Raw genomic sequence first — 15,848 nt, 5'->3', positions numbered from 1 at the left:
AGACCACCGTGTTTTTTTCGTTTGAATGGGCAGGGGGTCAATAGGTTCAAATTAGAGGAGCGTAGCTCACGGGAAGGGTAATATTGCTGTATTTTAGTGGCGATGAAAACAGGTCCATGGGATGAAAGGGCTTTGTGGATCATACAGCCAAGTTTGAAAAGACAGGGTTGGGTCACGGGGAGCCAGTGAAGACTCTTGAGCAATGGTTTATATGGTGGGATTTTGGTTGTCCATAAACAAGCCTTTTATGATGGTTCTGCATCATTTGTAACCAGCGTGATTGGTAAGCTGAGATTATAGTGTACAGAGAGTTGGCGTAGTCAATAGGCGACCTTACAAAGGCAAGAGTAACTTGGATCAGCACATCTGTGGATAGAAATCTACTGATTTTCCGAATTCTTCACAAGTGGAAGAAGCAGGCGAGGACCACTGAGTTTATCTGAGCCTTCATGGTGAGGTCACTACTGATTGTAATGGCTAGGCTTTTAACAGAGCTGACTGGGGAGGGTGGACATCCCAGTGATTGAGGCCAAAAATTGGAGTTCCAAGTGTTGGCTGAGGCCCCGGTAAGAACCAGCTCGGATTTGTCAGGATTAAGCTTAAGCTGATTTGAGTTCATCCAGTTACTGATAAAATTCATGGTGGATTGAAAGTTCTCCATAGAAGAGGACGATGAGTCGATGGTAAAGACTAGCTGGAGGTCGTCATCGTAGTTAAAAGTGACGACTTCTCTCTTATGGAGGGCCAGGATCAGGGGAAAGATATACAAATTTAAAAGAAGAGGGGAGAGAGATGAGCCCGGTGGGACTCCACAGGTCAGTCTTCTTTTCTCAAAGGAGAAATTGGCGAGGCGGACCGCTTGATAGCGGTCACTAAGAAAAGATGTGATCCATTTTAGTGGGAGGCCCCGGATACCGGCGCTCTCGACTTGGTCGACCAATAAATCATTGTCGACAGTGTCAAAAGCCGCCGAAAGGTCCAGGAGCACTAGGACCTGCGTGATGTTCTGATCTGCCCCCTTCCTTAATTCATCGAGAACTGCCAAAACAATAGACTCAGTAAAGTGTTCGGGTCTAAAGCCCGCTTGATGTCAGTCTAAGTAGTGGGTGTGCTCTACAAACGCACTTCTGCTACCTTTCTCAAGATACTCTATACAAACAAATTACGGTTGGAAAGCTTGAATTAATCACAGCCACTGGAAATCACTCTGTATTGCATCCCAATCCATCCTTATTTGCCCACCATGCCAAGTCACTGTGGATCCAGCCATATGCAAATCATTCTTGGCCCTGCTCCAATGGCAACAGTCCAGCCAAAACTGCCAAGTCAGCTCCTCCCTGGCCCAGAACACCAGGTATAGCTTGGTTCCAATGACATAGTGTACATGGGACCCACGTCTGGGCATACCTGTCCCACTTAGAGTGACACACTCAAGTATACAAAACAGTGATGGATGGAATGCTCAATTAATCTCAGACACTGGTATACTTTAGTGAGCAACCTAAGTGGGACGGGTATGCATGAAAGTGGGTCTTGTGCACACTCTTTCCTTGGAACCAAGCTATATCTAGCTGATAAGCCCTAAATAGGGCCAGGCAACATTGCTTTGCAATTCACTGTGTCAATATATTCACCAGCCAACAGCTCTTCAAAGTTACATGGATAGTTCAAGTACTGGCTGTTTGACTAACAAGCTCTCCCTTATTCGCTTTATAATATTTAGCTTCAGATAGTGCCAGGAAGCCGGTGGTTGGTATACAGATGCTCTACAAAATATGCAATAGAAAATAGACAATTCTTGTTTCAAAAAGAGAACCTAAAGAGAAGTAATGTTGGACCAGATGACAGGTGCCAATAAAACTTAAAAAGTGACTCATTTTTAAAACAAATTGGGAGATAGTGGCTAGCCCCTGTCAGAAGAAAAATGTAAAACTCTCACCAGAAGATACAAACCAAGCATAGAAAGGGGGACAGGTCATCACAATTCGGGAACTAGGAATGGAAGTCGTGCTAATTTTCTGTAGAGAAAATATGGAATGCAGAGAATTGAAGGTTTTATGTAAATCATCCCCCACGAGAAAGATTCATTCAGAGACCCATACAGAGTTCTGGCCACCTTGCTACTAGCTGTGGACAGGAAAGGATATTCTGTACTTCAGAAGTGAAAAAAGATAAAGTAGATAATTTAATGTAAACAAGGTCTGTGCTACATCTTCTAAACGGTTCGAATGACGAAACACACTTAAAAGAAAAACTCAGCCAACTGGATTTGGTGGGTAAAGCAATAGTAACTCTTCCACCTTTTGGTAGATGAGCTGGTAGGAAAATACAGAATGTGCACTTGGATTGCGTGAAGCTTCCAGGAGGTGCTCTTTTTCACCATCACCATATTTGGTGCTTATTTGAAAGGCTGTGCTTTCTTGGTCCTCATACTTATGTCTCATCCAAGCAGCTGTGTAGCAATTTACTGCTAATGCAGTTTCTGAGTAAGGAAATATAAATATTGGTTCTTACTGTTCCAAAACTGTACAAAGCACAAGGTCAAATTTCTGGAGATCTTTCGGCTTTCTCCAATTTACAAATGTTCATGAAGTAATGTAACTAAAACACTAGTAACAGTTTCCAGTGGCAAAAGTGTGCACTGTATACAATGGTGTAATGCAAAATTATGATCCCCCAGTTGAATGTGACATGGGCACCCCAGATTCCCATATCTCAGAGATATTCATTTGAATTGAGCTGAATGGAGCCCCCTTGAAGGAATGGGGGCCCCTGCGCCAAGACTGGAACATGGTTTACACAATGACATGGAGTCACCTGGTAACCTTATTCTTTTACTTAAAGAGTCCACAAATGCTTCAACACCTTATTGCTATGTTACTATGCAGTAGGTATATGGTCATGAATTCAGTAATCATTAGGCAGCCCTTCCAAATCAACTTTACACCATTAGCATGTAACATGACCCGTCTGAAGGGACCTAAAGGTTATTTAATTCACATTGCTGCCCTTCACGAGTTTTGTCAAAGACACAAAGAGCTTTCCAGATCCCTAGGACCAGGCATGAGCACTTCATCTAGTCCAGGATTTATCTTTGCATGCTGGAACTCATATTCCTGTTCATCGCATTATAAATTTAGGACCATGAGTACAGGAATGCAAAAGGAAACCTGGGCTAAATGAGCTACTCACATATGGACCTGGGGAATTTGAGAGCCCTGCACAGGCAGAGACTTGCATTCGATTAGGTCTCATGTTTGCTTACCTGCCCTATGTCGATAGCTGGATTCAGGCTGGTACCAACATCCATGACTATGTCTGTGCGTAGGTTCTGATGAAAAAGATTGAGACAACATTAGTCGAGACAAAGCACATGCTCAATCATAATATCTGGCCAAGAAAGGAGACAGCTTGCCTCTGAAGATGCAATGTAATCTTTTGACTACCAGTCGCAGCTTGGCGGGCACATAAAAACTGTGCGCCCCATCCAACATTTGATCCCTCCGTACGTGTTGAATCATTATAGAACAGCAATACTTATGCTTTCTTGTACTTTACATGCCTTAAAGTCACACTTTACATTTTCTAACACATAGGTATATCCCAAGTCAGATAGCTGAGCGGACTAATGCACAAACTGCAGGGACCAATCTGGAAAGTAGTACTACAAGTCTAATCTTTAACATACTTTTACTTGTCTCCTTAAATTGGCCCCAAAACTTCTAACTCCCTATTAGTAGAAGTGCAAAAAGGGCACCATACTTTCTAGTACTAGAAATGCATATGATTATTCCCTGAGTATTCCCATTTTAGATGTTTGGGGCTAATTAATGAAAACATGCAAGAGTACCTAAAAGAGTGCTACAGGAGTGCTACTTTACCTGCTCCACTATGACTTTTTGCATCTACCATTAATAAGAAAATCTCACACAGCCACAAACTTACTCTTGCACCTTTCATGTTATACAATGCACATGCCACCATCTACATCTACCACAACGGCACCTGGCTCCTTCAATCTTCAGATCACAAACTTCACGGATCTCTTCTCCTATTTCAATGACAAACTGGACACAACCATCCCCCCACAAACACCCTCGCAACTCCCATCTAACTCCTCCCCATCTGATATCCTCCTCTCTCCTGCTCCCCCTTACCCCTCTCCCCACCCTTCCCCCATGGCGAGCACCCACCCTTTTTCAGGTTCCTCTACAGTCCAACTCCCCCACCCCCTCAATGTAAATCTAGCACTTCTGTGCGCCATCACCACTTCGGCATCCCCACTGCCCACTCTTCTTTATAGCCCTAAATTCACACTTCCCTCTACAAGATCAACACTCCCACCACACCCTCTATCATCTATCACTAAGGCTCCGATTATGAACCCTTCCAACGTTGGCTCCCCCAACTACCACTATTTGGCCACCTGTTGACACTACAGTGGCGCTCAACCACAACCCCCTAGGAGTCACTTCTGTCACTCTACTCTTGACACTATCAATTCTGAATTGCAACTGATCAGGGCTGACACCCTCCAACTAGTCCACAATACCACTAACCGTCTTCACATATTTCTCACCTCCTGACTAACAACACTCCAACTCCCAATCATCAATCCATCTCTTCCGCAGCTTACCCGAGGGCCATACATCCATACTGGAAATCCACACCAAACCATAACCACTCCTCCCCACCCTATAGACTGGTTTGTGAGCTATCGAATATCGATATACCCTCCCTCTTAGACTCCTACAGCCATTTTTCGACTGACCACAATATACCGTCTACACAAATTGAGATTATTATCACTCACCCACTCAGGACTTCCTAGCCTAGTACTAAATATATCAATAAAATAAACCTCACACAAGACCCTATCTCACGCCCCCCCCGCCCAACCATTACTCTCAAAATATCCCTAAAATGTGCATTACTCAATTGCAAGTCAGCTGTGAAACATGCCACGGACATAGTCAATCTCATACTTACCCATGACCTGGACATCATTGTGCTCATTGAAATTTGGTTGAACAAATACTCAACCCCAATCCTGAACTTACTAGTCCCTCCCAGGAAAGACAGCATCAGGCTTGACCGTTCAGGACATCCTGTTGGCGGCCTAGCCTGTATAAACAGATCCACGCCCTGTTTGTACATTGGTACAAAAGGGGGTGGTGATGGACGGAGCATCTGAATCAATCAAACACTCACACCCAGTCAAAAGATCTGGGTTTAATCCATCATCGTTCTTTAGCCCACTCTGCCACCCCAGTTCAGACATGGCTATATGCAAATCAGTCTGACCCTGTGCCTCATGGGAATAGTCCAGCCCGAACTGCTAAGCCATGTCTTCAAACATACCCGTGGATAGACGTGTGCTCCACAAATGCAACTTTTGTGAAACATATTACTTTTTAGAGATCTTGGAAGAAAGAAAACTCAGGATAAACCCATATCCTTGATTCTTCAAAATATTTGGCGGACCAAAATTTAAGTAATAGTTGTAAAAAGTCCTCCTTCCTCACAGAATTCACATTCCTGAATAATAGAATTAGAACAGGGGCCGTACCATGAAGGTGTTTGCTTGCGAAGGTTCAACAGTCTGTTTCTAAAGCGCTGGCATTTAACTCTGAATTTCTCAAGTTAGTGCATGCTGTGTTGTCTGCTCCTACATTAACTCGGATAAATTCACAGTTAAATGTTTGTGCTTTAGAAGGACAAGCACATAAACACCGTGCGACCCATGCTTTCACGATAAGGCCACTGGTGTACTTTACCATGCCCAAAGTGCAAATCAAAATTTGAATATTCTGCCAGTTCGTCACAGCAGTATATGTAGAAATGCCAGTGTTCATTGGACGAGCAGAATGTAGTGGGTCCTACTTCTGTGGTATCTATATATACCAGGAATGTTCAAAGAAAAGTCACTTCACTGTGATTATCACCTTATTATAGGCTGGCAGTCCTTTATTTTGGCAACTTTGGCAGGTACATAACAGGCTATGCAATACCGGGAGAGGTGTGGTGCAGCGGCTAGAGCGGCTGCCTCCAAGCGAAGGGCTCAAGGTTTCATCACCAGTAGCAGCTCAGCTCAGCATCGTGTGACTCTAGGCAATAGCTCACTTTATCGCCGTACGCCCCCCAGCGCCTGGATATCCTTAGGGGTGATAAGTCGCGCTTTGCAAACAATGTGGAATGTCAAAGTCAAAGTCAAAGATAGCTTTATTCGATTTTACATATTTAAAATCATAAAAGCAGATACAAAAAACAATAAAAACACATTACAGTCAGTTCCACGGCAAATTGCCATGCAAAGGTGCATAACAGTGCTAGTAGATAAATAAATAATATTTAAATTGGGGGTCAGTTCATTGATTTCCTGCATCTAATCACATTTTTCAAAAATATTGACACAAAATACATGGTCATTTCGTCTTCCAGCATCTGAAGTTTCAGAAGGGCTGGACTGCACTGTCTCAGTCCCCACTTTTTCAACAAGAGGATTAGATATTTATTTCGTGCAAAAGAGTAAAATTTACAGAACAACACACAATGTATTGTGGATTGTTGTGAAATGTCATCGCAAGGGCACGGTGGTAAGTCTTTTGACCATGAGTTAATTTCTGGGAAGGTTACCAGTCTAAAGAAATTGTCCCCTCTAAAGCGTGTTAACAGCATTCTAGAAAAGCTGCTCTGCACCAGAATTAAATATTTTTGTAAACCACTCCCCTGCAACATTAATTGATTCTGTATTACAGGCCCCTTATTCATCTCCATCTGCCACCGTTTTAACTCTAATAGTTCCAAGCACAGTTCTTTCAAATTTTTCTAGAAATAGAACTTAGGGTGTTTGGCAATGAAAAATATTCAGAGTGTCCAAGCTCTTCTAAAAAAACTTTACATAGGAAAACCATTACATTTTTTGCCCCTCCTGAAGGTCCAAACAGTCCTGGATCTCTGTTAAGGCCAGTTTCTTCCGTGTTCCAGACTTTGTGCCAAAGTAGAACCGGGCTTATTTTAAATAGGTCGGTCACATAAGTCAGACCCAGTTCTTTATGACATACGTAACTTGATGCTGAAGGTGGGAGTGCCAACAAAAATCGGAGGAAGGCATTTTCGCAGATTTGGATATCTCTAGTGTTAATAATCCCCCATATCCCCGCACCATAGGTTACAATAGACACACATTTCGCCTTATAGATGTCGACGAGAATATGTACAGGACGGGCCCCCAATTTATTAGCAAATTTCTTTATGGCTCCGATAGCGCAAGAAAACGCTAGTTTCCTCGCTTCAGCTGCCGAAGCCCATGTTCCCTTTTTATTAAAAACTATTCCTAAATACGAAAATTTGTCTGTTGACTCTATCTTTCTAGACTTTTCTAAAAAAGTGTTGCATAAAACATTTCTCTTAGATGTACAACACATATTAAAAGTTTTAGCAATATTAATTTTTGTCCTCTCGCTCCCATATAATCAGCAAAAGTAGAAAGTGCCCTCTGGAGCCCCACCTGAGTTCTTGACATGATTACTGCGTCGTCGGCATATAATAAAAGTGGAACTGGACTACCTTTACTTTGGGGGAAATCTGTTTTAGCCGTTAATAATTGGGTGGCCACACTGTTAATATACAAATTAAATAAAAAGGGTGCAAGAATGCAACCCTGCCGCACTCCTTTCCTTATGGGAAAGACAGATGTGCATTTGCCCCTATTCCCAAAGCGTACTTTGGCCCCAGCACCCCTATATTGTTCTTTAATATAATTCAGCAAGGTAGTTTCAATGCCAAGTTGCTCCAATGTGTCCCATAAGATCTCATGACTAGGGCAGTCAAAGGCCGAACTCAAGTCGACGAATGACAAAAAAAGGTTACCCTTTTTTGCCACTACATATTTCCCTACAAGAATGGCCAAATTTAAACCTTGCTCGACGGTTCCTAAGCCCGCCTTAAAACCATACTGAAATTTGGAGAGGATTTCTGCCTCTTCCGCCCATGCTTGCAGCCTATTCAGTACCACTCGTCCTGCCACTTTCATAAGAGAGTCTAAATGCAAAATTGGGCGATAGCACTTTGGATCGTTTCGATCCCCCTTTTTGCAAATTGGGACCACTACCGCCTCTTGCCACGTATCGATAAAGCCTATATTGTTACTGCTATTGAGGATATTTGTCAAGAATGGTGCCCATAGATCTGTGTCATGTTTATAAATATCTACGGACACCCCATCTGGGCCAGCTGCTTTTCCTGCAGTGCTTTCCGCTATAGCCAGCTCAATTTCAGATAAGGTGAAATTGATGCTCAAGGGGAACAGACTTTGTACTCCGACCACTTCCCTCTCCTGAAGTTCATTATAGATAAATTCCACTCTCTCATCTTTCTTATATAGATCTGTAAAATTATCTATCCATGTAGCTTCATCAATGGCCACTTCCATGGTGTCTACATTTCTTTCAATAAAGAAGGGGGCATTCACCGCCTTCCAAAAATCCACAGTGTCCCTCAAGATGCACGCTTGATGTAGTGACCTCCACGCCTCCTGTTTTAGTTCAGTTTTCCTGATTTTAATTGCGGAATAATACCTTGCTCTAGCCTGTCTGATTTCATTGACAGTTTTTGGATCTTTCTTAAGGGTAGATTTTAAGGCTGCTTGGGCTTTGCTACAGGCTATATCAAACCATCCCTCCCCCTCTTTTTTAGGGCCCTTCTTAGGTGGTTTAGTTAGTGCCTTGTGAATTGCTCCAGAAATCTTCTGGAAGGTTGCCACTATTTGAACCCTATCAGTAGTCTCTGAGAGGCAAGTCATAATCTCATCATGGTGTTCTTTTATTAGAGATGCCATAAAGTTCATAGGCTCAACTTTGTTCCACTTTATGTTGTACCAATTTTGCCTAGCTAATGTTATCCCGTATTTGTAGAGGGTTTCCGCTACATTGCCAGACTTATTGGCGGAGGCCATAGAGAGACAGATGGGATAATGATCACTCAATACAGACTCTCCTGTGTAGCAACCTAAAAGATAACCAGAGTGACTATTTGAGATCAAAGCAAAGTCAATCACTGTGGTGCAACCGCTTCCAATAAAAGTTGGTAAAAAGGGGACCTACGGGCTACAAAGTTCGTTTCCAAACCCTAAATCCAATGAGTGGATCAGGGAATTAAAAGCACTCCCAACACTTGAGTGCTCAAAGTGAGTGCAGGGGTCACCTTTCAGATTTATCATCCCACAAACACCTTGGTTACTTTGGGTGCATAAATGGCAATTTAGATCCCCCAACAGAACCACACATTCGTCCTCCTGGGAGTTTCTATTAATTGTTGCACACTTTGTGCAAGATCCACCAGTGTCTTATTTATATCCTCCCTAGGGATATTGTTGTACAAATTAATCAAAATTATAGTTTGTTTTCCACCCAGGGATAAAACCAATATTTGATAATAGTCTGATCCTAAGAGGCTCTTTTTAACCATAATGTTTGCAGTATTGGCTATATAAATACATAAACCCCCGCATTTCTACCCCTCTTTGAGAGCTTGGCAGGTGAAAAGAAGGTACGAAACCCATTTAAATGAGTCTCCTCCCTATCCCAGCATTCTTGGAAACAGATAATAGTAAATTGTTCTATATAGGGCACACAACCTAGTACCTTTAATTTACTCGATAAACCCGCTATGTTCCATGACAGAAAAATAATGGAGTCATTTTCATCGTTCAACTTAGTGAAGGCAGCTTGCTTATTTAAAACTGGGGAAATAGCTACTGTAAGCGTTTCAGTTCCCCTAAGATCTACCGGACTCCCGTCTTCCTGTACATCAGATTTTGGGCTGGGCAGGGGATTTATCTGGTCCCTCCGTGAGCAAACTCCCCTCTGACATATACTTCCATCAAATAATGATGCATTCTCCCACACCAATTCCATTTCTGAACTATGGTTTAGGGGGCATGATCTGTTTGATGTATTTGAATAGTAATCTTTCGTGTTACCCCTTTTGGGTCCTGTGGGTTTCATTTTGGAGCTTTGTCGTCAGTCCACCATTTCTAGGCAGCTAAAACGATTATCTACATGCACACCTCTCCATATGGCCTCCTGTCTGTAATCCTGGTTTGGCGTCCTGCCCCTGATATGCTGTGTAACACTTGTCCATTCGTCCTCATACCTCAATGGGACATTCCGTGGGTAAAAATATGCTAAAGGTCGAACTTCTATGGGTGACTGCATGCCAAGGTAGCTCCTGCTACTCCAATTACAAATGTGCTCTACTGTGCGGGTGTTGCTAAAACTAACCAATCCACAGTCTCCCGGTATTGTTTTAGTAGTTGTACCCACCCAGGGTGCTCTGCGCACCATTAGTATTCTGCTAGTAATATGGAGCGGCAAAGGCCGATTGGTATTTAACCAAAAAGACACTTTGGTTTTCAGGGTCGCAAAGGATTCCTCCTTAGGAGTTCTTAGCTCTGGCACTCCTGTTAGATAACCACGTAGGGGCTTGCTTCAGGAGGTAAATTTACAGTATGCTTTCTCAACGGTACACTAAACATTAAATCCCCTCTAAGTACACTATCTGGGTTATTCCCGATTTTTTGAACCCCCTCTGTGGATTTACCTCCAACAGGCGATTTAACCAAGGGGGTCGGTAATACTAAGTTTGTGACTGTATGATTGATTGTTTGGGCAGGAGTCGATGTATTACTAGACTTTTGTACCACCGAGTTAGTTGTTTTCCTTGTTACACATTGTGGTACCTTTTTTCCTTTCATCGCCTCTGTTCAACCCTTAGAGTTTACTTCTAAACAGGAGAGTTGTTGTTCAATCCTTTTCCTATTTTCCAACGGGGCGAGGGAAGCTTTAATCAAAGCCCCGATTTTTGTCAACAATGTATCAACAGTCTCATCTCCTATTTCCATGGTTTCTATCCTCACCGCAGGTACTGGACCTTCAATCTGTATGGCCGGTAGGAGAGGAATATCCAGTAGTTGCATTTTTACTATTTCTAAGTCCTCCCTCCCATGAACATCTATGTTGTCCTCTGTTGTTTGAGACAGGTTTAAGTCAGTAATCGATTGGATGTCAGACTGATCTATTGGAGTGGGGGAACTATGTACCTGTGCCTGGATTTCTATAATATTGGGGGTTTCTCAGGGTACGGGCGTTCGCAAGATTGTCTATGGATGATCTTTTTGCCATGGCCAAATCTTGTGAAACCCAACGTTCCATCAATGTAATCCCCTGATCTATTACAGAGTTGGCCCTCGTTATAAAATTATCTAGTGTTCCAGTTAAGAGGGATCCCCCTGCCACATTTTTATTCCTGCCACCACGTGTAGACATAACAAGCGATATCTAGCAACCAGGACTTACTAAACAATTGATAGATACAGCAAGTTCCTCGAGACGAAGAACCAAGGGAGTGAGCCCAGTCCAGTCTCTTTCCGGCTCGGACGGGCTAAAACGGGCCCGACCTTGGCCCGGGCACGTCCCGCGTGCGTTCCGCAAACGCGGGAATAGGCGTGCCTAATGGGGAGGAGGTAGGGGCGGGAAGAGGACCAGCTGCGGCAGATCAGGGGCCGCAAAGCACGCTAGTCCTCGCAGTCCCGCAACTGCTACTGCCACGATGTCCAGCCCCAAAGTCGGCAAAACTCCGGCGTTTCACAGTAGTCTCTGTCCTCAGCAGCGTTATCAGCCAAATGCCCAGCAGGTTTCCACAATCTTAAGCCACGAGCGGCTCCCGCGGAGCGTGGGCCGCGAGATGTTTAATGCTGCGGGGAGGTGGGGGCGTGTAGAGGACCAGCTGCGGCAGATCAGGGGCCGCAAAGCACGCTGGTCTTCGCAGTCCCGCAGCTGCTACTGCCACGATGTCCAGCCCCAAAGTCAGCAAAACTCTGGCGTTTCCCAGTAGTCTCTATCCTCAGCAGCGTTATCAGCCAAATGCCCAGCAGGTTTCCACAATCTTAAGCCACGAGCGGCATGTGGAATGTACATAATAAAAGATGGCCACAATAATTTGAACTTTTAGATACCGAAGCTACTGTTAATCCTGTTAAACCTAGAAGAGTAATTTTTTTACGCATTTTTTGCAAGGATGCTCATTTCTTTACTCAGAGTTTATAAAGTTTTCCTCCTCGCTTTCGCCATACTATTAACTTGTAACTTGCAACTTACAGACTGCGATTAATGCTTTCATGAGTATTGGTAAGAATTTTTCTTCCTGAAGGTTACATTCTGCAGATTTATTTGGGCATAGAAAAGTGATTAAGTAAATGTAATCCTGTCGGCAGGGTGTGGCCGTTTGTGCACTATGTACAATTGTGAATACGGGAAATACTCTTCATAGTCACAATTGCAAAATTCTTAAAGGTTTTTGCAGGAGCATGCAAGGAAAACTGCGACTGTCGCAGACTCCACGTGTTTTCTGCGATTCTAAAAAGGGAGTAGGGGGCACATGTATCAAACAATGGTTTTGCTATTCTCAAATAGCGATTTTTGGAGGATTGCTATTTGAGTATCGCAAAACGAGATGTAATTAAAAATTTGCAAATATTGAGCGAATCCCTGATATTCCTTAATTGCGACTCGCAAATTGTGAGTCGCAATTAAGGAATGGCTTCCTATTAATTTCTATGGTCCAAGAGGCCCATAGGAATAAATGGGAATTGCGTGCGCAATTTGCGAGTACCCAATAGGTATTCCCAAATTGTGCATACAATTTCGAAGGGTGCAAGGGTGCCTAAACTACACCCTGTTGCACCCCTGAAATGTGCATTTGTGTGCACATGTGGCGCACATACATACCCTAAGGGCATGTATATGTGCAAAAAAGTGAATTTTTCAAAGAAATCGCACACCTTGGGTGCTTCCTACATTACATTTAAGGAATCGCAATTTGCGATTCCTTAAATGTTTTTGCAAAATAGTGAACCGCAGATTTTGCGATTCCCTATTTTGCGAGGGCCATTTGGGTTGATACATCCCAAAAGGCTTTTTCCCGTTTCCTAACGGGCCAATTCTTAGAATCGGCCCGTTGCGAACGGGAATGAGCTTGATACATATTCCCCTAGATCAGCCCCATGCAAGATCATAAACTTCTAGGGGTAGATTTACAAATTATTTATTAGAACCGTGCACTATTTTCTGCAAAGTACGTCTTCCGAGCACCGCTTTTTAAGCATTAAATAGAGACATACGTGATGTAAATAATCTCAAAGATTATGATTTTCACATGGATGTCCTGAAGCAAAAAATGTCCTTTGCCAGCAGAAAAACTCACGTACAGATAAGGAAAACGCATAAGTATTTTGGACCAAAACAAACCCGTATTTAGTGGAGGGAACTAAAACTCCACAGCCCAACCAATGAATCCTGAGTGATTGGAATTTATAATTAATGGTTATGTGTTAAATGGCAGGTGGAAGGGTGCCAGGAGAATACATTATTTGCTTTTGGTAACGCTTTTTCTTGTGGATAATCAAATTAGCCACAGATCCCTCACCTTTTGAATATTCCCCAGGCATCAGGATAGTTCTAGAAACTTTTCCACAGTATCCCTGCATAACGGTACATGGCATCGTGTGTCTCTGCGCCAGAGTCGTTCCACTCTGGAAGTAACGTGAGGAGCCACATATGAGAGCCACTCATAGATGCTGGTGGCAATTGTTTTCTACGCTTTCCACAGACGCAGAGCTCAACAGCAGATTGGTCCTGGCCAGTGTGCAGATTTCTAGGCCTCTAGATTAGGGAATTCTTTGGATGGGAAAGAGTCCTGATGAAAGAATGGGGAGATGGGAGAGTCTGTAAAGAATCTGCAGTTAGATAGAGTATCCACCAGAAGCAGCGTTACTACAGCTAAGTAACTTGTTCTTCTGATAGATACTTATAATCACAGATTCCTCACCTTTTGAGTAGATACCAAATAGATACTAAGGCAGTATCACCTAGGTGGCGAGTCTGTGAACTGGCTCAGACCAAAAAGGCCTGCAGGACTGAGCGGGAGAAGTGCCCTTCTCTTCAGACCCTACTGTCCAGACAGTAATGCTTTGTGAACATGTGGAGTGACTGCCACATAAAAGCCGGGCAAATATCCAGCCAAGCATTCTGCATGCGAACGCAGCGGTAGCAGCCTTAGCTCTGGTGAAATGAGTCTGCAAACCTTCTAAGAGCTGCGTAATGTCCGTCCTGTTTTGCAAGTTCTCTTCAAAGACCTCCTCCGTGGGGGAGGCAGGAGATAATGTAGTTCAGATGGCTAACATTAACAAAAATTTACTTTTTACCTAGGTTGCTGTACAGAATATGACTGTTTGATTTTCATGACTGACAATAGACAGCATCCAAAAACAGTTCCCTTTGTTTGTTTGGAGGAACCGTACTCCCAGAGTTGTGAGGGCAATGTTCTATAAAAGCACATTGGAAGGGGATCTGGGATTTACAAACATTTTCTTATACCTACAGGCAGTGCAGATACGTTCTGCTCTAGAATGGAACTACAATCTGGAGAATAAAAGCTGGATTCAGGTGGAGTAACACTTCTCGAAGATACCATTACCGGATCTCTTCCGGCTTCCACAAGGAGCCTGACCGAAGGGGCCGCCCATGCCGACACCCTCACAGATTGTATTAGGCACGGCAACAAATCATACGTAGGGCGGATTCCACCACATTTCCTTCTTCGCTATCCTCCAAAGTTGACAACCCTGGCTTCCCAGGCATTCATGACCTTTATTCAAGAGCTGGAATGCCAACAACCGCAGCACTCTATGCAAGCTGTATTCCTCCAGGGAGAGATGCAAGAGGAATATAATTGGATGACGTTATGCTTATGCAACTCCTACATTGGGCCTGCCTTAGAAAGTTCAAAGAAAACAGCCAATCAAAAGTTGACTCCTCTAGAGAATTCTTTTTAAGCATAGATTACGTCTTAATGGGCAGCAGTTTCTGGTCTAGCACGTCAAGCTACGCCACCTTTACTTTCACCCCCATGGGAAATTCATAATAAAAAAGCAGAGTTAACTCTACAGACAGTGCTTCTTTTAGAAAAAACATGTATCACCGCGCTGGATCCATCTTGCTGGCTGGGGAGCTGCTGCACACTTTAACTCTCCCCGGTCCTGCTTCTTGTTGTTGCTCCAGTGCCTGAATTGTTATTATTTTTTCGCAGGTTTTATATAGGGCGAACTCAACCCGAAGGTATTGGAGCACTTTACATGAGCACCAGATACATTACACATTCAGGCACGGGGAGATTAAATGATTTGCCCAGAATCACAGGATATGGACGCGATCCCAAGGCTCGAACCTTGGTTTCCAGCACCAAAGTCGGCAGTCTAGCCGACGAACCACATCCTCTCCCCGTGATGATGATGCATTGCCCGTACCTGCAAGTCTAGAAGATTTGCCGGGCTGACAATCTCAAAGCCCTGAGGCCTGTGAGGTCATCAGCTCACAAAGAAGGCCTCCTGGGCAAGGCCCACCCTCTAATGACATGGGAGTAAAGTTAGCCCCAGGTGTTTCAGTATGAAGCCTTGTAGCACTGGGGCTTCACGTCAATCAAGGAGTGGAGAGCTCTGTCACCCCACCCTTTCCCAACTAGTCACAGGCTGGGGTGATCAGGCTCTCAGTAGGAGGGAAGCCGAGAAATCGAGTCTGTGCAGTTTGTCATCAGGACTTTTGAAGACACACTGTGCAGACTTGAGGGGTCGCAGTTAAAGCAGAACAGCATTTCAGATCTGGTGGAGCGAAGGTGCGAATTGCAGGTGGCCTGTGTCTGCCTCAGTCAAGGAGTTGCCTAGCTTGCCTTCCAGACGTTGTCCAGGAGGCCCGAACCACGCGGTTGTACCGCTAGGTAAGTCAAAAGAAAAT

General features: G+C 43.8%; 1 protein-coding gene across 2 annotated transcripts in view; it reads right to left on the bottom strand.

The window, feature by feature from the left end:
- The window catches only part of LOC147709416 (xanthine dehydrogenase/oxidase-like), a 736,168-nt gene that overhangs the window by 17,819 nt on the left and 702,501 nt on the right, over positions 1–15,848 (bottom strand). For both annotated transcript variants that reach the window (XR_015296692.1, XM_086927985.1), the window contains exon 33: positions 3,266–3,331. Coding sequence is in view for 1 of the 2 variants with exons in the window: in XM_086927985.1 (XP_086784111.1) it covers positions 3,266–3,331 (66 nt within the window). In the remaining variant the exon portion in view is untranslated. The remainder of the gene's footprint in view (positions 1–3,265; positions 3,332–15,848) is intronic.

The sequence above is a fragment of the Lissotriton vulgaris genome, chromosome 6 (assembly GCF_964263255.1).
Source record: "Lissotriton vulgaris chromosome 6, aLisVul1.2, whole genome shotgun sequence".
Classification (NCBI taxonomy): Eukaryota; Metazoa; Chordata; class Amphibia; order Caudata; family Salamandridae; genus Lissotriton; species Lissotriton vulgaris.
This window is presented reverse-complemented; position numbering and strand designations above follow the sequence as displayed.